At 40.0% G+C, this 24,513-nt stretch overlaps 1 protein-coding gene across 1 annotated transcript in view; it reads left to right on the forward strand.

The window, feature by feature from the left end:
- Positions 1-24,513, forward strand: part of LOC136863485 (zinc carboxypeptidase-like) — a 60,648-nt gene that overhangs the window by 18,202 nt on the left and 17,933 nt on the right. The window contains exons 3-7 of the mRNA XM_068225960.1: positions 5,384-5,520; positions 11,708-11,786; positions 14,893-15,037; positions 16,533-16,693; positions 19,619-19,706. Of these exons, the coding sequence (XP_068082061.1) occupies positions 5,384-5,520; positions 11,708-11,786; positions 14,893-15,037; positions 16,533-16,693; positions 19,619-19,706 (610 nt within the window). The remainder of the gene's footprint in view (positions 1-5,383; positions 5,521-11,707; positions 11,787-14,892; positions 15,038-16,532; positions 16,694-19,618; positions 19,707-24,513) is intronic.

The following is a 24,513-nucleotide window of genomic DNA, read 5'->3' on the forward strand; positions in this document are numbered from 1 at the left end:
AAAAATTATCTCCAGAGGTGATTCGAGATATCGAGTTTCCACTGTAGTAGGCAGTATTCTCTATATCTCGAAATTTCGATAACTCGAAATAAAATTTAGCTCCCGAGGTGATTCGAGATATCGAGGTTCCACTGTAGTAGGCAGTATTGTCTATATCTCGAAATTTCGATAACTCGAAATAAAATTTAGCTCCCGAGGTGATTCGAGATATCGAGTTTCCACTGTAGTAGGCAGTATTCTCTATATTTCGAAATTTCGATAACTCGAAATAAAATTTAGCTCCCGAGGTGATTCGAGATATCGAGGTTCCACTGTAGTAGGTTCTACGCATGTGCGAACCAAACTTACCCAATAAAATTTGCAGAGCAGGGCAAAGACTCAGCGTGACCGGCCAGCAAGCTAGAGGAAGCGAATCACGAGTCAGATGAAAACATTGTCCCACTAGCTGCTTGCTGCGGCTAATACTAAAACTGAATGCATTGTCATTCATAGTGTTAGTACTTTTAAAACCATACAATAATAGTTTCTTAGCAGGATAGGCACTTGACCCTCTCCCCTTTAGAGCCAGCCGCTACTGTTTGTTTCGCAGAAAACGTACATAAATTAAAAAAGTTTTTCTTAAAGAAATAAGGTTATAAAATTTTATTTTCCCCTCAGCGATGGTTCTACAAAGCCTTTTCTAGTGTAGGGGAACTCCTATGGGTCTCGTAGGCTGGATATAACTTTTGTTCATCGTCCGAAGCAAACCTCGGGTTAAAAACCCGGAGACGGGAGGGGGGGGGGGGGGAATAAAAGCATAAAATATCAATGTCCTGACTGCAAAAGTAAATTAGGACCAAGCTGATCTTTCTTCATATTTGGGCAGAAGGAACCAGTTTCACAAACGGAGAACTGAATCATAAACAAAATGTAAAAGTTTGTTGCCCAGTATAAGTTATTGACACGAGTTTAGTCTATATAGCACCTAGAAATAATACCAGACCGAGCCGTAACCGTACCTGCCAGCAGGCCTCCATGAATTGGCATTGGCGCTTCCTCAATCCCTTGTTTGCAACCTAAGAAGATCTTTTGCCCCTACTTTGCACCATATGCTGTGAACCTGCGTGCATTTGGAAATGGCGGAAGTGGAAAGTGTTGAATGTGAGGAAAGGAACATTAAGGACGACACAAACATCCAGTCCCCAGGCCAGGGATATTAATCATTGACAATTAAAAATCCCTGACCCAGCCGAGAATCGAACTCGGGTTGCGCCGGGTGACAGGCGGACGCGTTGTCCCCTACACCGTGGGGCCGGACTGTTTGCAACTTACTCCGTAGTCTCGTTTAGTTGTACGTCACTGAGTCTATATTCCATTTGCTATTGGTTTGAACTCTCACTAATACATCAAAGGTTTTCATCGACACAAAGTCCGACTCGTTGGCTGAACGGTCAGCGTACTGGCCTTCGGTTCAGAGGGTCCCGGGTTCGATTCCCGGCCGGGTCGGGGATTTTAACCTTAATTGGTTAATTCCAATGGCACGGGGGCTGGGTATATGTGTCGTCTTCATCATCATTTCATCCTCATCACGACGCGCAGGTCGCCTACGGGAGTCAAATAGAAAGACCTGCACCTGGCGAGTCGAACCCGTCCTGGGATATCCCGGCACTAAAAGCCATACGACATTTCATTTCATTTCCTCGACACAAAAATGGGAAAGGACCAGGGTTGGGAAAGTAGCGACCGTGCCGTTAATTAAGGTACAGCACCAGCATTTGCCTCGTGTGAAAATGAGAAATCACGGAAAACCAACTTCGGCGCTACCGGCGGTGGAATTGGAAACCATCATCTCCCGAATGCGAGCTCACTGCTACGCGACCCGCATCGCGTGGACAACTCGTTCGCTAAACTGAGTCTAATCATCGTTGCTTTGATCTTTTTCTGATTCTCTCACCCTCGATTTTTTCTCTAGGTAACCTATTCTCCTCCATTCACTTGACATTACACCACAACACAAGCCGGTTCATAGGTACAGCTCTATTCATCAGCTTCATTGCAAACTAAATCTTTATCTCCTCATTGCGAGTACCCTCCAGCCATTTCTCCACCTGTTCGTAACATCAATCATTCTCTCAGTTTTCATGTCTGTCTCTTTCAATGTATTATAATATTCCTTGTTCATCATCATCATCTGTTTACCCTCCAGGTTCGGCTTTTCCCTCGGACTCAGCGAGGGATCCCACCTCTACCGCCTCAAGTGTCCTGGAGCTTCAGACTCTTGGTCGGGGGATACAACTGGGGAGTATGACCAGTACCTCGCCCAGGCGGCCTCACCTGCTATGGTGAACAGGGGCCTAGTAGGGGGATGGGAAGATTGGAAGGGATAGGCAAGGATGAGGGAAGGAAGCGGCCGTGGCCTTAAGTTAGGTACCATCCCGGTATTCGCCTGGAGGTGAAGTGGGAAACCACGGAAAACCACTTCGAGGATGGCTGAGGTGGGAATCGAACCCACCTCTACTCAGTTGACCTCCCGAGGCTGAGTGGACCCCGTTCCAGCCCTCGTACCACTTTTCAAATTTCGTGGCAGAGCCGGGAATCGAACCCGGACCTCCGGGGGTGGCAGCTAATCACGCTAACCACTACACCACAGAGGCGGCTATATTCCTTGTTACTAAATAAAAATATCAGTTTGGAGACTAGAAACTCGTTCCTCAAGACCATTGTTTTGGAGTGTGCTGACATACAGATGTGAAACCTGGACTGTAGGAAAACTGGATGAAGCAAGACTGGAAGCCAAGAGAATGTGGTTCTGGAGAATAATGTCCGGAATATGCTGTAGGGACGGAAAGTAAAATGATTCGTTAAAAAAAAATATTGAATTAAAGCAATGTCTACTGAGCATGATCAAGAAATGGAAAACGAAGTTCATTGGTTATACACTCATGCACGAGTCACTTCTCCAGTTAATTTTTGAGGATAAATTTATGGGGAAGAGAACACGGGGACGACAAAGAAAATCCTATATTAAGAACACCATCTATGAACTCCGTTGTGACTCTTACGACGATATGAAGAATCTGGCAGTGGGCCGCCAGACATGGTTGTAGCGACAAGGCCTTGCCTTTTAATGATAACTATGATGTCCACTAAAAGTGGACAAACAAAGTCGGTCTGAAAACGGACTTATGTAAAGACAGTTTTGTCCAACAATTCAATTATTTTTTACGGCATACCGTCGACCACAACTGCGGGCTCATTTTTCACTCGATCTCACTTACCGTCCTAGAAGAATATACATGTATTTCCTACCTAACATTCAATTCTCTCATGTTTCTTCCCAACTGACGTCACTTCAGTCTTGAAAACACTCACTGCACCTCTATTCGGTCCAAGATATTAGATTGCAAGCTTTCAGCACAGTCTGGCATTAAACCAAGTCGTTTGCATAGACTAAACTGCTTATAATATTTCCACCCAACTGAATCTCTCCCTCCCAATTTTTACCTTTCAGTAAGTATTCCATGTAAATTCTGAGCAGCATAATAATTTCGTGTGGCTATTTCTAGCCGAGTGCAGCCCTTGTAAGGCAGACCCTCCGATGAGGGTGGGCGGCATCTGCCATGTGTAGGTAACTGCGTGTTATTGTGGTGGAGGATAGTGTTATGTGTGGTGTGTGAGTTGCAGGGATGTTGGGGACAGCACAAACACCCAGCCCCCGGGCCATTGGAATTAACCAATGAAGGTTAAAATCCCCGACCCGGCCGGGAATCGAACCCGGGACCCTCTGAACCGAAGGCCAGTACGCTGACCATTCATCCAACGAGTCGGACATTCTGAGCAGTAAGGATGACAGATTTCAGTTTGGTTCAATTGTTGGTTTAAATATGAGGATAACAGTTTTTAAATTGCCGCCTTAAAATCAGCTGAAATTACTTTGAACCAAGAATCATTCTACAATCAGTTCTCACCGCTGCCCGATTGTCAACATAAATGCCTTCGGTCGCTTATAATATCCCAGCCTCAATCCCATAATCCCTCAGTATGGCCAACATCTCTTCCGAAAGGAGAAGAAGAAGAAGGAGCTTGGGAGCTCGACTAAGCGGTATATTCCGAGCTATCAGTGGAGAGATGACGTTGAATGACATTAGTAGAATAATGCAATTGAATGCAGCTTTTAAAAATAGGAAAAAATGAAATGGCGTATGGCTTTTATTGCCGGGAGTGTCCGAGGACATGTTCGGCTCGCCAAGTGCAAGTCTTTTGATTTGACTCCCATAGGCGATCTGCGCGTCGTGATGAGGATGAAATGATGATGAAGACAACACATACACCCAGACCCCGTGCCAGCGACATTAACCAATGATGGTTAAAATTCCCGACCCTGCAGGGAATCGAACCCGGGGCACCTGTGACCAAAGGCCAGCACCACTGATCTCTATACAGATCAGTGGCCAGCATGCTAACCATTTAGCCACGGAGCCGGGCTTAAAAATAGGAATGTTCACGATATGAAGATATATTTGGAATTGAAGAGGACAAATTGGGGAAAATATTAATTTGCAGGGTGAGAAATAAGGGATTGGAATAATTTACCAAGGGAAATATTCGAAAAAATTTCCCAACTTCTCTGAAAATATTTAAGAAAAAGGCTAGGTAAACAGTTCATAGGGAATCTGTCAACTGGGCAACAGCCGTAAATGCAGTTCATTGATTGATTGATTGATTGATTGATTGATTGATTGATTGATTGATTGATTGATTGATTGATTGATTGATTGATTGATTGATTTAGAGGACCCTAGTTCGATTCCTGACCGATTGGGGATTTCAGTGCTCATTGGTACTTGTAATTTTCCTGATTACTTGCTGAAAAGTAATTTGTAATAGTAAAATATTTCTCAGATAACTGTAATTCAGCCTGATGACTGTTTCTTGTAATTTCCCCATCACTGGTAGACCTAATAGCCCTACCTGGCACATCCCATGTCGAGTATCTGTCACCATGTTGGTGTTCCAGTAGGTATATAGCATTCTAACACATGAAGTGCTCAAAATATCCAATATTCGCCTGAATGCAAACCTGAACACGCCACCTCATTGATTGTCGGACACATTCGAACACTGCAGGCATTGAACGTATTCCATGGCAACCTTGTTCCACACTCTGGCGAAGAACTGCAATGCCCGTAACGGCATGCCTGACTTGAAACTTAATCCTAATACGAACTATCACCATTCCAGCTAATAACCGAAATAGGCCTAACTTGTAGACGATCGACAGTAAGGAATATGTTCTTAAGGAGTTTTATGTTGCTTTTGGTGTACCATCCACCCCCGATTACTTCCCACGTGTTTCGAAACATCCTGTGTGTGAAATGTTTACACATAATTGCATTTGTTTCAGCTTTCATTTTGGAATGATCCAGAGACTATAAATACTCCTGTGGATGTCATGGTCCCACCAAGTATGCTGCCAGCGTTTCGAGAGTTAGCGGATTCCATGAACATCACAAGTCAGGAGATCATCGAGGACGTGCAAAAGTAAGAAATATTGGCATATAAACAATAACAGGATGTGAAGTCTTATTTATGTCTAATATTATTTATTTATTTATTTATTTATTTATTTATTTATTTATTTATTTATTTATTTATTTATTTATTTATTTATTTATTTAGCAGTGGTGAAGTTAGGGCTCGTGGCCCTCTCACACACTTAACCACATAATTTACAGGTAATACAAATATATAAAAAATGAACTAGTCTATTCTAAAAACAACGATAAGCTAAAATTACAGATTTGGATAACATATAATGAAGAAAGAAAGCAAAGTTCGACAAATAAAATAAAAGAAAAGAAATCCGGAGCGTAAAGGTAAAAAGAAAGAGACAAAGTCATAATGAAAAAGTAAGATACAAACTGAAAAATATAAGCAATGCATAAAGAGAACACAATACGTAGCAGAGTAAATGGAAATATAAGTACGTCCATGAAAAGTGATCTATGTACATGAGTAAGAAGCTAAATATTATGTACACTTACACTATAATAATAATAATAATAATAATAATAATAATAATAATAATAATAATAATAATAATAATAAGTACATTTACACTATAATGATAATGTTAATATTATTATTATTATTATTATTAAAAGTAGTAATAATAACCACAATCACACAACCTATCACACGTCACGATACACACGAAACAATCAGCGGTATTCAACATGTAATCTCAACATGCCGTCTTAAATTTTGGTATTGAGTTTGAGTTCCTGACAGCAGCTGGGAGTGAATTCCAAAGTCGTGACCCTGCCACAACGAAGGATCTATAATACACTGAAGAGTGGTTGACGGGAATAGACACTAGACAGGTTACTTGCCAAGAATACATTGTTAATATTACAATTAAGAAGAGTGCATTCCTATATGTCGTACTTATGGCTCTTCGGCGTACCAACATGTAATTGATGACAGCGGGATAGAAATCAACGTTACCCCGGCTTTTAAACCAACATAGACGGGCTGAGTGGCTCAGACGGTTAAGGAGCTGGCCTTCTAACCCCAACTTGGCAGGTTCGATCCTGGATCAGTCCGGTGGTATTTGAAGATGCTCAAATACGACAGCCCCGTGTCGGTAGATTTACTGGCACGTAAAAGAACTCCTGCGGAACTAAATTCCTGCACCTCGGCGTCTCCGAAGACCTTAAAAAGTAGTTAGTGGGACGTAAAACAAATAACATTATTATTTATTAAACCAACATAGTGATTCATAATATAGCACTCGCCCAGTCTGTCACTGTCTAATCTTACATTGTGTAGGATGCCTTCCCTTGTTTGCCTGGGTTGTAATCTAAGGATTACATTTTTTAAATTGTTGGTTAATCTTATATTGTATTTCTTTCCTACAGACCAAACTGTGTACTATGTTTTACGATTAATTCATTATTCAATGCCTGAGGATATCCGCTCATCCTCATTCTATTCATTAAATGATGAGGGTTGACTTATATTGAAAGGAAATTTTAGGTGATTGTATACTTCTTTGGATTTTATTTCCTCCTCAAACAGAACGAGATTTACTTTCTATTATAGTAGGTTTTTAGGTGGTTGATTTGGATATGATGTACCGGTATTTGCTGTATCTTATAATTTTATGTCTTTTAAAACGGGAACTAGGAAGCTTGTATTTTTACGTGAATATAGATATCGTGATCATAGCTACTGGAATCCAAAACACTCGTACGTAACTTTCCATTTCATAAATCCCACGTGAATTGTCCGGGATTTGAACCATGGCCACCTTCGTGAGAAGCCAGCGAGGATGTCACTCGGCTATCATACATTTTATGACTTTTAAGATATGTATAATTAATCAAGTATTTTATGATCAATTTATTTTATACATTTGATTAGAAGGTATGAACATACTTTTTATGAACGCAGGTTAATAAGGACTTAGACCAGGGTTGACCGGACGAGTTGGCCGTACGGTTAGGGTGCACAGCTGTGAGCTTGCATCCGAGAGATAGTGGATTCGAACATCACTGTCGGCAGCCCTGAAGATACACTTCAGTGGTTTCCCATTTTCACACCAGGAAAATGCTGGGACTGTACCGTAATTCAGGCCACGGCCGCTTCCTTCCCACTCCTAGGCCTTCCCTATCCCATCGTCGCCTATCTGTGTCGATGCGACGTAAAGCAACTTGTAAAAATAAATACCAGGGTTGAAATGAAGATTGATGAGGTCAAATAAGTTATAAGCAATCAGTTAATTGTAGTGTTGTTGGTTTGCGTGCCACTAATTACTTTTACGGTTTTCAAAGAGATCAGTTAATTATTCCAAGGTAATTCGAGAGGGACGACTCCGTTGCTCAGGCGGCAGCGCGCCGGCCTCTCACCGCTGGGTTCCGTGGTTTAAATCCCGGTCACTTCATGTGAGTTTTGTACTGGACGAAGCGGAGGCGGGACAGGTTTTTCTCCGGGTACTCCGGTTTTCCCTGTCATTTCAGCAATCATTGCCCCCAGAGGAGTGCGACAGGTTTCGGCTGATGGCACATTTCCTATCCTCGTCGCTAGATGGGGGCTTCATTCATTCAATTCCTGACCCAGATGAATGACTGGAAACAGGCTGAGAATTTTCATTTTCAATTCGAGAGGGACAAGGTAAGAGTATTAAGTTTTTAAAATTAGATTTGTATGAATAATTATGTTTTTTGTTCTACTATTTAAATGACTTATGATTAACTGGCACATAAAAGAACTCCTGCGGGACTAAATTTCGGCACCTCGGTGTCTCCAAAAACCGTAAGAAAAGTAGTTAGTGGGACGTAAACCCAATAGCATTATTATTATATTATTTAAATGACTTATAGAGCATAACACTGATGTTGTTAGGGAAATTATTTAATATTTAATTATATTTATGAATATTACAATATGAGGTTTTGGACAGAAATAGGATTCGTCGTATAACACACGTCATGACAATCGTTCTTCTATGCACGGCGTTTAAGGCATCGTTACGTCTGCATTTGTGTGAGGTGTACAGTCAAGAGTAGCCGAACCAATGTGTGCCGTAAGTATAGTGGCAATTCTGCAGACTACGATGAACCCTGCGATAGTAAACCGGTTTTTTGCGACATTTCGGAATCCTTCAGAAGGTGTTTGTTATACAAGGCTCTTATTTTACGAGCAAACATCCGCATCGTTCAACCGCTAGCCGACTTCTGCTCTCCCGACCGTACATACCAGCAGTTAATTGCTTCTGAGAATTGTACCGGAACATGTGTGCGTCTGTTGCTTGTGTGTTATTGTGTGTTAGGTAATCGACTGGAAAATGAAGTATTCGGCTGAAGAGCGAATTTGTTTGCCGGAACTTAATTGGAAAAGATAGCTATAGAATAGGCTATGCGATCGGAGGTTTGATCTTAAATATTCTGACTCCAGCATTCCTACACAATCTTGCGTTTCGAAGTTGATAAAAAAGTGGTGTACAACAGGTTCAGTTTGTGATGTACAGAGGAAGAGGAAAAGACATGTTTCAATTGAAGTCAGTCTTGGGGATAATCGGGTGCGGTTAGAAGCAACTCCCAGAAAAACCCTTATTCGCCTATCGCAGGAAACGAACATATCCACGGGGTCGGCCCACAAAGCGAACGGACTGCCGAAATTTCGACCGTAGTTAATAAGGTTTGAGCAGAAAACTTCACCAAACAGATGTCGCTGCGAAGATAAAGTTCTGTAATTCGTTTAGTGAAAGTGTTTACACTGGAAATGTTCATATCTGACGAGGCATGGTTCTATCTTTCTAGACATGTAAATTCTCATTATGGACGATCGTGGAGAACTGAGAACCTGCATATTGTACAGGAAACGCCAATGTCTCCCATTAAGATAGGGGTATTGTGTGCGGTAAGCGCGGCGGATAGTTGGGCCTACATTGTTCAGATGTGCTGTATATTTGAGAGCAGTTTTGCGCCCGTTTTTTTTAATGAACTGACGCAAAATGAAAGGATATGGGTATTTTCTACAGGACGGTGCTACCGACCATACCGTTCAACACAGTCTATTTCCCTAGTGCAACTACTGAAAATGGCAAATAATTTCTTGAAACGATGTGTGGCATGTCTTACTGCGGTAGGAGGTCATTTTTAACAGTATCTGAAATAAATTGTGAGTATTATATCTATCTATATGTACAGTAATTTTATTAATATTTCAATTCGTGGGCTTATTTAACCCTCTACTGCATGAATTATTTTTCGTTGTCGTTTGGTGAAGAAAATTTCAATGTTCAACATGCGTTCAATGTATTAGATGTACCAGTAATTCTTAACTGGGGCTAATAGCTTAACACTCGCACGTTATGTGGATTGCCATAGTGGAATATATATAAACGATTTTTCATGATTTTACGCTAAGCTTTTAACATTCAAAGACCGAACATTACTATCTACTGGCCATGGGTACGTACTGCGGTACAACTTGCACGACCGAAGGTCGGTAATGTCTTTGAGATTGAGCCAGAGGTACTCCTGAAGCCTGTTTTAATGTGATGGGGAGGGCCCACGTAAAATAAACGGTGGTTGGTACGTGTGGATGTTGACGGGGTGGAAGGAGTACCTTTGGTTGTAGGGCTCTTTTGTCTTATGTTATGTAAAAAAACAAGGCATCACTGGGATATGTGTTTAATTGACTGTACAGTAGAAGGTGTGCCGTAAAACTACCTCTGTCTACTGTATTTACCCATTTATACAGGTGAAATGTTATTTGTTGCCTAACGGCAACAGTATGCAGTACTTCATTCTGTAGTCCCTAAATGGCCTGACTTACTCGATAGTAATGCAACACGCTTCCCACCGCAATCACGATCCATTCGAGGGAGCGGAAATCGGCCGGTGGCTGAATCGTGCGGAAGTTTGCTCATAAAATGAGAGCACTGTATTTGTACGATCCGAAATACCTGTGCGCACAAGACGTCTGTCCTCTCATTCGGTGATGGGCCGAGGCCATTTGACACTTTCACATCGATGAGCTCGTCCCTCCTCAATTCACCGTTTCTACTTTTACAACACTGTGAACCCATTTCGTTCAACATGAGTACGAAGGTCTGTAAACAAGAATCTATGGTCCCAGTACGTCACAGTTCTCCCCAATCAAGGTCGTGCATTTGCTGGCATGGCTACCGTATTCTTCGATAAGACATAATCAAGCTGTGAACACGAACGGTGGACAAATACACTTCTAAGTAATTAAGTTTCTAGACTTACGTGACAATTGATATTTTTACGCTGAAACTTTGCATTTAAGGAATTCCATATGCAATATGCGAGATTCAAGCCATGCCCAGTAATCATTCGTTCCCCACGTACCATAATGTTTATGATTATTCAGCTATAACTAAAGTCGCCTATACACAACAAAATACAAATGTAGCATATACCTCTCTCATAAATATAGTTACAGATCTATATCTCTCTTTTATGGACAAGTAATAAGGGAAATTAATTGATGATACGTACGTCAAGCTCCTAGGTTGAATGGTCAGTGTAGTGGGCTTCTTTCAAACGGTCACAGTCACGATTCCTGGCCGGACAGGATATTTTATCTGAGTCTAGTTAATTCCCTTCACTCGGTAATGGGGTATTTCTGTCTTCACATAAACACACCACACTACCAACCACTAGAGAAACACGTGATATTGGAACACATTCCTCCACATGAGGTTGGCGTCAAGCGGGTATCCGGCCGTAAAACACTGGGCCTGTGACATGTGACACTAGGGTGGAGAAACAGCGGGAGAAGAAGAAGAAGAAGAAGAATTGATGGTCTATAAGTCATCTTGATCCAAAGTCATAAGTGCATTATGTTTGCTAAGTCATTGATATTTTCGAATGTTAAGGGACGAATTAACTATTGATTTGTCTTCTTATTTTTTACTGCATCTTCAGGCAAGTCCGAGTAGATTTAGACATTTGCCTATGTATAGTTTATCATAACACTCCAGAATGTAATAAAGGAGGCATGTTATTCCTTGTTCAAAGTAAGAAGAACAAACTAAGAATATCTTACAGTTTGTGCTTTCAGTGTATTTTAGCCAAAGCTGTTGATATCATCGCCCTCGTTGACCTCGTAGATGAAGATCATAATCAACATGGAATATTGAGGGATATTTATTGAATAATATCATCAAATATCATGCTATTTTCTGTTTCAGGCTCATTGATCAAGAAAATTCCATTGATACTGGGAAGTTAGATTTCTATGACTGGAATCATTATTATCCATTGGAAAATGTAAGTACAGTTAAATTAATATTTCTCATATACTAGACCGGCACTGATTATATATAATGTTAACAGCATACTGTGTCTTCTGATATGGGCTGGAATTTTTTAAAAACTTTATTTTCACCGGTCGCTCTCAGTCTGGTTTATGGTTTTGATAATAAAAGAGAGTTAGGTTCGAGGTGGTTTTCTGACATTTCGTTCAATATTCTTCGTTCAGTTCAAATCTCGTCTAATGAATGGAATTGTAGAGATCTATATTAATGTAAAAATAAGCGCCTTTCCATTGTTTAATTGATACAGTTTGGCTTGGAATAAATTTCCAGTTAGTCTAAGGAGCACTAATTGAAATGTTCCGCTCTACTTGCCCGATAGGAGAAGCATCACATTAGACCAAATAATCTTGGACGACTTGCCATCAAACCTGCAAACAGTACCAGTAACACCATTCCCTACAGATACATTCTGAAAGTATGACTTGTGGAGGCCGCTTCAGTGGGCTTGACAGACAGATATATAAAGGGCAATATGGATATCGCTGAACCGAATGTTGGATGATCCAAGGACAATCTCAAGAAGTGGGGGTATTTGGAAGTGAAATACGAAATATGTAACTGTAGGGAACTACAAACTATCCCACATATTGTATGCATAATTATGTGTCGGCTATGCCTCGCCAGTCGTATACTTCAAGACGTCACGAAAGCCACTGAAGAGGGTTTTGCTGTTGCTCGCTTCTGGGCAGACACCGTGTTAACATTGACTGTGTTATGAATGTCATCAACATTCTGTCACGAAATAATAACAATTACCTCTTCAGATATTTACGAAGCAGGTCATAAGTCCTTCAAACGTAGAATCTCATTAAATCTATTTGTAAGAGCCGTGAGCTTCGCAGATCTGATCTGTACAGCAATATTCACTTGAGTACACGATCACAGCAACATTGCTGTAGGTACATTTTATCCTTTTTCTAAGTGTAATCTGAAGTATCTTGTTAAATGATTTTAATGTTTTAAAGGGAATAATCACCCAACGTAATATGTAAGAGATCCCCAACGTCTTAAACATTATCTGGAATCCTGTTTCTCGCTAGACGCATGAGTCATGTGAAATCAGCTAAGCAGATTATTTATTTCGATGAGCAAAGGAATTTTAAGTGTTATCATATGAACAGTCTATATAATGATTCATTTCAGCAAAGATACCGCGAAAATCAGTTGAGTTAACAGATTAAGATAGACGCACATGCAGCTGAGAGAAGACTTACTTCATTTACTTACGAGGTCCTTCCTCTTGTACATTCCGATATCAAAGATTTAAGACCATGGAACACATTGACAGAAGCACTACTGAGCAAATTTCCCTCCATAAGACCATACCTTTTTTTAAACTTGTTTCAGATATGGCATGTCATGCGTTTAAGGATTAAAATAAGTAGTGGAAGCATTTTCCAAAGTCGATGTGTAAATAAAATTTATCTCACATACAGCGATTGCCGCATTCCCGATAAATGGAAATCTATCGAGGAGAAGTCAGGATGAGACAGAACTTCTCTCTTTAACTCTGTAACTCTAAGTATGTAAGTCATTTGATGTGTTTGTATGTGCTGAAGGTTATTCAAGCAGCTGGTGGTGTCCTCTTGTGTTCGTGAAAGATTTACCTTTAGTTTCCTTCAAGTCCCGAAGGATATGCCAGCAGTGATAACTTGGTCTTTGTCGCGGAGTTCACAGGTGACAATTCGCTGTTATATCTCAATTTGAACTGATCTCCTCGATTTCAGGGGTGTCTTCCACTTCCAACTCTACTCATTTTTAAATGTCTTAGGTTTTCGTGCAACTACGTTATTAAAGTTGTCAGGATTTAGAACAATGGAAGAATGAATGTCTCATTCTCAAAGAAGGAAGCAAAATGTTTTAATTCACTGAATATAGTTGTAATATCTGATGTTCTATACAATGAAATATTTTAAAATACTATTCAGATGGGGGCGTAAAAGTCATGTGACATCCTCATTGGCTTCTCACCCAGATCGATTCCCGGACAATGCACGTGGTATATCTGAATTAAATAATATTGTCTCTGTGGTTCGGGTTTCATGTAAAACTAGACGTCTCATGGCTGTCTCTCATGAACAATCACACACATTTACAAGATTACTGCCTACAACTCAAAAGGAGAAATTGAACCATTAAGACGATAGCAAAATATGATTATTTCAGTGGAAATATAGCAGATTTCTCCACCATCAACGGCCACTCCTCAATCAAGCTGACTTTGGAGGATGTGAATTCTTATTCAGAAGGCTGGGCTGAGTGGGTCAGGCAGTAGAAGCGCAGGCCTTCTGGGTTAAAAATGTGTTGGTTTGATTCTGGCTCAGTCTGGTGGTATTTGAAAAGTAAAGAGATACCCTTACATGAAGGACATTGTAGGAGTGGAAGGTAAAGACTTCCACTATCCGTAACCTCAGCACTTAGTGGGATGGAGTGGTGAGTTCTTTGACCTGCCACCGCTGGCTACAGGAATTCAATCTGATACTTATTTCCTGCGTTGGCTGACTAAACCCGAGTACCTGTGCAACATCGAAAGTGGAAGTTTTGTTTCTAAATATTTCGAGTTCATGACGGAGACCCAGAAAAGTAATTCGGAGGACGTAAAACCAATAACATGAATATTGTACAGAAATCTGCTCACCGAATGAAACATGTAAGATAATTCCTCCCTTATTAATTGCAAATGTGTTAACTTCTCGAGAGGTAGTTTTGTCATACGCACGCTTCATTTTATTTATGCGTGTTTATGTCTGAGTGTTTATTTGGTCATTTGGTGTTTACATAAACTAGTTTCAGCGTATGTTTATGTTACTGTATCAAATGTGCTTTTATATTTATTCAATCAATTTCCCGAGCTATAGTTCGGTGGTTTAGAGAACAATATGACAGACTAAAACGACAAGTTATTTAAAACTACAACCCAAAAACGCTGTAAAATATAGCTTACAAATTTCTTGAGTGATACAGAAGTTTTATTCCTCTCTAAAAAAAGTCCAAATTGTTCGCTGTAACGTCTTCCACGCTGTATATGAAACAGAAGTGATTTTCTGTATCTTTCGCAGATCTACGCTTGGATGGATTCTCTCGTTAAAGCTTATCCCGATAAAGTATCTCCTATCATAGGGGGAAGTACATACGAGGGACGTCAAATAAAGGGAGTAAAGCTCTCCTACAAGACAGGAAATCGTGGCGTCTTTGTAGAAGGAGGTAAGTTTGGTGACTGGGGTGGCGTTATTCTCATTCTTAAATCAATCACAATTACTAGTTAGTTATGCACTAGTATATACCTCTTGTCCACTTCTCCGCACTTTTTTGTATAGAAAGACAGTTTGTGAAACAGTGAACAATGAATCTATTGCACTATCGTGAACATTATACTAGAACCTTTCATACAATTCTGTCTCGAACTTAGATTTAAATATTTAGTGTTTTTTTTAGAAAATGATATGCACTATCATCATTAGATGCACGTAAGAATGAAATACGAAAACTTAATTGAGTTGCCTATTTGCAAAATACATTATGTCCCTTTAACAGAATGTTGAGAAATGAAAAAAATCAAATCCTACACTGTAGACAAATATGTGATTCCTGTTGTACAATGTTCACAAGCTCTTTTTTTAAATAAAGTGACAGTGTACACAAATCTAGCTCAAAACACTGGAAATTGTTTGGACATACGGGGACACATTTTTCAGCTGTGCGACAGACATAACTCAGTTTGCATCTGTTTAAATACTGAGGATAAAAATTACCACTCACTGAAACATGTTAGTGTGAAAATCTAAGAGGTCAGTAACAATTTGAAGTAATAAATATGAAAAAGTATTGTATCCATCATCATCACATTTTAACTGAGTGTTTCGTTTATTTTAGCACAATAAACAACTTTGTATGTATGCTCTGTATTATTTTTTATTAACTAAGTTTCAATAACTTACGTTTGCCACTGAAAAGTAGGAAAATGAGGGTATAACTTTACCTTCAAACACAGCGTCATGTATTCTAAATAAGGCGCATAACTCTCCTTGCATCTGTGCCTAAATTTTGCGATCACTTTACCATGGATAGAACACATTCAGAAATGTTATTTGTAAATATGTCGATAGAAGAGGTACTAAGGACCAATATGGCGCCAGAAAGCAAATTTCATTTTCTGATAGAAAGTGTGCAAATGGATTAAGTTACTCAGTTGTGCTAAGCATTCACACTCAGCAATGTCGTATTGGTAAAATGAAAATAAATCATGGAATGTAAAATCATATTTATCTCTTCTGAAACATTTATCCTCTTACTTAACTTTTACCGCCCTTCCTATCCCTGAAACACTTAAAATATCCTATAATGAGAATACACACATTATTTTTTATTATTATTTGTCGTCAGACACATCTGAGTCTGTTAAAATCTGTAATAATTGAAGGGACTGTTAACAAATAAAATTGATCATAATTTATTTCTAAGGTTCTCTCACGCCTGCATAGCTAATACGGCCTGGAAACAGCGATGCAAGGACAATATGACCCGCTTGTATACAAGAGCGGCTTTAATAATATGATGCAAGGCATCGTTCGTGCAATATTTCAAAAGAGTTGAGAGAGAGTTCACAACCTTTGTCTGTTGTATTACTAGTTTGACGATATGTTATTTTATCTATGTACCTGAACATTGTACTGGAAGAATAATATTGCGATTTTTTCAGGTATTCATGCTCGTGAGTGGATTGCCCCATCCACCGTCACTTACATTCTCAATCAGTTACTAACAAGTAATGATAGAGAAGTGCGTGACATAGCTGAGAACTACGACTGGTACATATTCCCGGTGATCAACCCTGATGGCTACGTGTACTCTCATACAACGGTACGTTACGTTTATTTTATACGTTTGCTTGTGTTATACATACGGGAAAACCTCCAAATATGGACATACACGTAACCTCAAGTAAACAATGTATTCCAGATTATCTTATCAACGGTGAATAACAGAAAAACAGTGGAATGTTGATAGCGACGATGTTCAGAGAATAGAACAATGGAAAAATCTAAGCTAAATATACTAAATACTAACAATGAGACGAAAATCTAAGACTCAGGCAGTTACTGAGAGGTAATAATATAGAAGTGCGTGACACTGACTGGTACATGTTCCCGGTGATCAACCCTGAAGACTACGTCATTACATTTGTACTCTCATGCAACAGTCGTATTAAATTAATACGAAAATGTAATGGAAAAAGTTGGTGAACATATGAAACGGTAGTTGAGGTGATTATTATTTTAAGGGGAAGTGCAATACAATTAGCCGATAATCGTCCATTAATACGTATGAGAAGCAGCAGAACGAGAATTATGACTACATACTTTAATTGCCTAATTCACTGTAAAGTATGAACTTTCCACATGTTTTGTTTACGTTACCATTTCATTACTCTAATGTCTAGGAAATGACTTGAGATTTAGATCAGGGTGATATCTGGGGAAGAGGTTCCCTTTATTGCTTAGATGATCTCTGATCTTGTCTCGTTAGCATGAGAATTATTACAGATTGAAAAATCTTATTCAGGTCGAAATTTGAACTCGTTCGTCTCCCAAATTCGACTTCCACAGTCTATCTGTTGTCTAACTTAGATGATGCCTTGCAGTTCTATTGGTCTAAATATGCTCTCCTATTTCGTATTTAAATATTTCATATTTAAGGGGGGAAAAATATTCCTCTGATAAAATTACTGCAATATTTCGTAAGCGTTGAGAGAGATCGTAAGATTTGTCTATTGTGGTACTAGTTTGTCTATATGATATTTTATCTGCGTTCCTGTACATTGTATTGCAAGAGTACATACGAATGAGTTGAGTACGCCACGGCTAGGCAAAGGAGGTTGAAGGTAATTTTCGGCCCTACTGGCGGAGAAAACCAATGCTGGAGTTTCAATTGAGACCATTCTGGTAAATAATATATATTTCGTCCATTCTGAATTTTCTTGTGCTGAGTTAAGAGTTAAGGGGCCCATAGACGTGCAATATTATTGCGCAATATCGGGGTTGTGCAATATAATTGATAGTGTGTATTTAATATTGAAGGGTTGTGCAATATATTGTACGAAATCAAAAGAGTTTGAAATATATTGCGCAAATCACAAAATACTGTGTCGTGTGTTGGCAGTATTGTGCAATATCTCGTCCTCCCGCCAGTTAGTATTAACAAGTGGGGGAGAACGTATCGTGATGGCAAACAAACAGGTACTGAAAAAGTTTATTTTGGAGCTTATCGAAGCCTTCCAGTTCTATGGGACGTTAAGAGCAAAGATTACAGTAATCGCGTTAAAAAAGGCGAACAGAACGAGGTGCTTATTAAGAAATATCGCGAAAAATACCCGAACGCCGACAAGCAAGAAGTTTTTTTAAAAGTCAGTTCTCTGCGTACAAACTTCCGGAAGGAAGTGAAGCAGCATCGTGATACAGAAAAGAGTGTTCACCAAACAAAATACCGGCATGGACTCACTATATATTGCCACGCATATTGTACGTCTATGACCGCTTTTGCACAATATATTGCACAACCAGCAATATTATATCCACACGATTCTATTTATTGCACAAACCCGATTGTTGTGCAATAATATTGTATGTCTGTGGGCAGCTAACAATATATTGTACAATCCATTTTGCGCAATAATATTCCACGTCTATAGGCCCCTTTAGCGACACTAATGACCTCCCGCCTTCCTATTTTCTATGCCTGGCATTAGTCTTCGTGTGTGAGTTTGGCTCTTTAGAACGCAGGCTATAGAACTGGTCTTAGTGAGCGGAGCAAGTTGCTGTTAGTTGAAGATGTAAGTAACTTGAGTTCTTAAAGCATCGTGTTTTGTGGTTGATACAGAAAAGTAGTGCTGCAGTATTGAAACCTGCTAAGCCTGGATGACGGTTTTCAGCAGTGTGTTATTGTCATTCGTTCACCAGCATTAGATAGTAAAATAAACAGTAAGTTGCATAATTCATTCGTATCTCTTTGGACAAGTTTTTGGAGGTTAAGCAATAGATCATCGCCACAACATATAAATAATTACAAATTTGTGTAGAAAGAAATACGGTGAAAGCAAGAGATTTGACAGATATTTCAAATACTTTATTAATTCACTTCGAATTGCACAATACTGATGTTAAAACTTTGTTTTTAGCTCATTCAAAGCTGATTGTGATGTGTACAATGGAATCAATATAGGTAGATGCATCTTCCATTAGTGTGCCTAAGTTGTTTACATCATTTTACAACTCATTGTGAACCAGGTAATATATATGTATGATTAGCTGTCTTCTTACTTCAAAATGAAGTGTATAAGGCAAACTCAGTAGCACTCAACTTGCAACAGTTGTACTAAACACCTAGGAATTTGAAGTTTGGAAATTACCTTAATAAAATCCTGCTTTGTCTCCACTTCAGCATACAACGCCTGTTTAGGCAGGTATAAACATAAAAATTTCCAAATATTGAGTGTGACTTGATAGAACCTGATGATGTTCTCTTAAGAACGAAACATTTCATTTTTGTTTAATAGTGTGTATTTTTATTCCTTGTTTAATAGTGGGGATATTTTTACAGATATATTATAGTGTAATATTTATATTGAACTTGTGTGTTAGACAGACTGAAAAGCTTTTAAGTTACATGTATCAGACTTCACATGCACGAAGTCTAAAGGAATATGTTACCACAATATCTCAAGTCCCTCACATGAAACAAAACCAGGTATCCCCTGCCTTGTAAGTCTAATACTTATTGTCCTTTCAGGATCGTCTCTGGCGCAAAACACGCAGCAAAACTTCAGAGAAATGTTTCGGTGTTGATCCGAATAGGAACTGGGACTTCCATTGGAAAGGTAAGTAGTAATGCTTTGCAGCTTACATGGAAATAGTCAAATTCTTCACATTAAGTATTCTGACAAGCACTAATCCAAATAGTCATCACTATTGTGAAGTCAATGTTCCTCCACATATATGAAACATAAAATTTTCTCATTAATTGATATCCAAACGATAAATCTTCGTAAAGTACTACTTGTGGTGCAATTTGAGCATACTATGATCAGATTATATTCTTGATGTCAGAGCTGTGGGGAACTGCGAAAAGCAAAAGGCAATTGCAGTTGAAATTATCAAAATAAGTTAAAATTAGATTTGATGCACCTTCACAAAACCACCAGGATTTATTGAAAATTATCTTATATATCGAAATCTGCAGGGGCTGGATGATGTATTTCAGTGTAAGAGCCCTTCAGGGAGGTGAAGATGTTGACTATAATTTTCGTTCGTGTGTATATGTGTGTTTGTTTCGGAAGGAAAAACAGGAAATGGCGATGATTATGAAACTATACCTCACTACACGGTTTAGTAAACCGGGCGAGTTGGCCGTGCGGTTAGGGGCGCGCAGCTGTGACCTTACATCCGAGAGATAGTGGGTTCGAATCCCACTGTCTGCAGCCTTGAAGATAGTTTTCCGTGTTTTCCCGTTTTCACAACAGGCAAATGCTGGGGCTGTACCTTAATTAAGGCCACGGCCGCTTCCTTCCCACTCCTAGCCCTTTCCTATCCCATTCTCGCCGTAAGACCTGTCTTGTGTTGGTACGACGTAAAGCCACTAGCAAAAGAAAAATAAACGGTTTAGTAAATATAACTATGGAGGATAAACAATGGTGTGTCCACCTCCGTAGTGAAATTACCTGCCGTCCTCGGAGACCGGGTTCGATTCCAGGTACTGTAAAAAATTAATGATTGGCAGGAGGTCTGGTATGTGGTTAAGAGGATACATACAGCTCATCACTGTTGGTGGTGTGCTGAAAAGAGTTGCACCACCTCTGGACGAGAACACGAATTGGTCCGGCTCCATGGCTAAGTGGTCAGTGTCATGTCTTTGGTACTCGGGAACAAGGGTTCGATTCCCGACCGGCTAGAGGGATTTTAAAATGAAACTCTAATACCCTCGGCTCAGGGACTGGGTGCCTGTGTTGTCCTCAGCATTCCTACAGCTCACACACCAAACACAACACTATCCTCCACCACAGTGCCACGCAGTATCCCAAATATGGCAGAGCTACGCCAGGCTAACAATAGCCACACGGACAAAACTAGAGTTTTAAAACACTTATGAAATAATTCGGCTAGGGACATCATTGGTTCCGGTATAGTAACCATGTGGAGAAAATGTTTTGGGCGTCTCATAGTGATATGTCCCAGTAATAAATTATTACCATCTCTTAAGGACGTAAGTGAGTTATAGTAACGTGTTATTCAATGCTTTCGCAATAGTTCAACCAAAGGTTTCAGTCGGCAAACCATGACAAGATTGCTAGAATGTAATATTTAGTGTAAGGACGGCGTGATTGCAAGGATTTATGAGAGAATATTCAACTTCCAGCGAATCACGCTCCTATTTAAACGAACATCCTTGCCAGACAACGACATGTTGAGTGGCGCCATTAGAAAGTTTTGCTGGCTTTTCATATAATACAGACGAATTTCGCCTTCTTAAACATAAGAAAACACCTCTGTCACTGTCGGTTAAAAGTGCTTGAGGTTCATGTCGATACTTTCACCAGCAAATAAAATAACTTGCACCTGCGGAAAAGCTTCCGGCACCGCGATACATCTGAAGACCACTGTTCGTTGCTGGGAAGTTATTAACCTATCTTCTTCCTTGTTATTTATTTACTATTAATATTTGTATTTAATCATTTATTAATTAACTTCTGTAACAGGGAGGTTTCTACTTCAATTTAAGTGTCAGCATGCACCCGATGCTCAAGTAGCACTTCAATCAATCAATCAATCACTACTGATGTGCATTTAGGGCAGTCGCCCAGGTGGCAGATTCCCTATCTGTTGTTTTCCTAGCCTTTTCTTAAATGATTTCAATGACAATGGAAATTTATTGAACATCTCCCTTGGTAAGTTATTCCAATGCCTAACTTCATCCGTATGCTAATAATAATTTCGTGTGGCTATTTCTAGCCGAGTGCAGCCCTTGTAAGGCAGACCCTCCGATGAGGGTGGGCGGCGTCTGCCATGTGTAGGTGACTGCGTGTTATTGTGGTGGAGGATAGTGTTATGTGTGGTGTGCAAGTTGCAGGGATGTTGGGGACAGCACAAACACCCAGCCCCCGAGCCAATGGAATTAACCAATGAAGGTTAAAATCCCCGACCAGGCCGGGAAACGAACCCGGGACCCTCTGAACCGAAGGCCAGTACGCTGACCATTCAGCCAACGAGTCGGACATCCGTATGCTATATACTATCAAACTTGTGATGAACATATTCCTTCACGATGGAGTTCATACTCCCAAGTCAAAATTTGTTATCAATCACGATAAAGGCGTGACTCGGAAGTCACTACAGAAATTCAATTAAATTAGACTTAACAGAAACAGGTTATAAGTAATTTAAAATGAAGATTTATCGGCGCATTGTTGAGGTTGCCTTTTATGTTAACGTACGTACATCTTCATTATAGACTATTATGCATTTCAGCTTTCAGTCTGCAAGCTTCTAAACGCCTCCATATTCCTCTGTTTATAACTAGCTATGTGGCCTCGTTTAGTTCCATAACTCTTATCTTTAAATCATTAGGAAATGAGTCTGACCATCGTCATCTTGGTCTCCTTTTGCTTCTCTGACCCTCCAAGACCGAATCCATTCTCCTCCTAGGCAACCTGTCCCCATCCATTCGCCTCACAAGACCCTGCCACCGAAGCCGGTTTATGAATGAGCTTCATCCATCGACTTCATTCTTAACTTAAACTTTATCTCCTCATTCCGAACACTGTCCATTGTTCCCGTCTGTTCGTACCAGCTGTCATTCTCGCTACTTTACTGCCTGTTAATTTAAAATTATGAGTAAATTATCGTGAGTCCACCCAGCTTTCACTCCCCTACAGCAAAGTTGGTCTCAGAACAGTCCGATGTAAAGATAGTTTCGTCCACAAGCCGACTTCTTTCTTACAGAATACTGAAGATCACAACAGCGAGCTCACTGCATTACCTTTGTTGCACCATGATTCAGTCCACTTGCTATACTACCATCCTGGAAAAATACATATCCTAAGTACTTGAGATGTTCTACCTGTTACAATTTTGTATTCTCAAACTGACATCAAATTCTCTGTCCGCCTCCGTAGCGTAAGTGTTATTAACTACCGTCCTTGTGGGCCCGGGTTCGATTCCCGGTATAGCCAGAAATTTAAGGATGGCAGGAGGGCTGGTATGTGGTTGAAACGGTACATGCAGCTCACCTCCATTGGGGGTTTGCCTGAAAAGAGCTGCACCACCTCGGGATGAGGACACGAGTTTACTTTGTCCCACTCATTGGCTGAATGGTCAGAGTACTGGCCTTCGGTTCAAAGGGTCCCGGGTTCGATTCTCGGCCGGGTCGGCGATTTTAACCTTCATTGGTTAATTCCATTGGCCTGGGGGCTGGGTGTATGTGCTGTCCCCAATATCCCTGCAAATCACACACCACACATAACACTATTCTCCACCACAATAACACCCAGTTACCTACACATGGCAGATGCCACCCACCCTCACAGGTGGGTCTGCCTTACATGGGCTACACTCGGCTAGAAATAGCCACAAGAAATTAAATGAATTAAGCCAATATTCTTAGGTTTCATCCCCTACTCACCCCATTTTAGTCTTGGAATGGTTAATATTCATACCATACTCGTTGCACCTATTTGCACGTTTCAAGATATTAGGTTTGCTGACTTTCAGCACAGTCTGCAATTAAGACCAAGTCATCAGCATTGGCCATACAGCTCACCATAATTCCATCTAACTGAATCCATGCCTGCCACTTCATAACTTTCAGTAGATGATTCATGTACACTATGAACAACAAAGGTGAAAGATTACAGCCTTGTCTAATCCCTGTAAGTAACTTGAACCAAGAATTCATTTTACCACCAAATCTAACTGCAGCCCAAATACCTTTGATTGCTTTAAAACATCTACTCTTAATCCCATAATCCTCCAGTACGGTTAACGGTACTCTGTTATATGCCTTTTCTAGATCTACGAAATATAAACATAACTTTATATTCCTCTTATGGCATTTTTCAATTACCTGGTGCATACTGGAAATCTGACCCTGACAACACCTCTGCGGTTTCAAATCACACTGGTTTTCATCGAACGTACTCTCAACCACTGATCGCATCGTCCCTTCCGAAATGCCAGTAAACATCTTGTCTGGTATACTGATGAATGATATACCTCGAAATTGTTGCAATGCTTCCTCTTCCTTTGTGTATACATAGGAGCAATTACTGCTTTCTTCGAGTCAGAAGGTACCCTACTAATATTCCATGCTAATCTTATTACACTGTGAAGCCTTTTCATCCCTCCCTGGGCCGATGACCTAGATGTTAGTCCCCTTTTAACAACAAGTATAATCATCATTCCAGCGTTCCCATTATATGTCCCCCTTTCAGGTCTAACTTAATTTATTCTTGTTGCTTTACGACATTTTAACTTATTTACCATTCTTTCCATTTCCTCAAGTTTAATTTCCTTAACATCATTGTCCTCCTCCCCATAAGCTCAGTTGTTCGTGACGTCACCAGGAAGATTTCCATTTACGCTGAAAATTTTTTCAAAATATCCTTCCACCTGACCATTGATTCCCAGAAATAT

This window comes from Anabrus simplex, chromosome 2 (assembly GCF_040414725.1).
Source record: "Anabrus simplex isolate iqAnaSimp1 chromosome 2, ASM4041472v1, whole genome shotgun sequence".
NCBI classification, from domain to species: domain Eukaryota; kingdom Metazoa; phylum Arthropoda; class Insecta; order Orthoptera; family Tettigoniidae; genus Anabrus; species Anabrus simplex.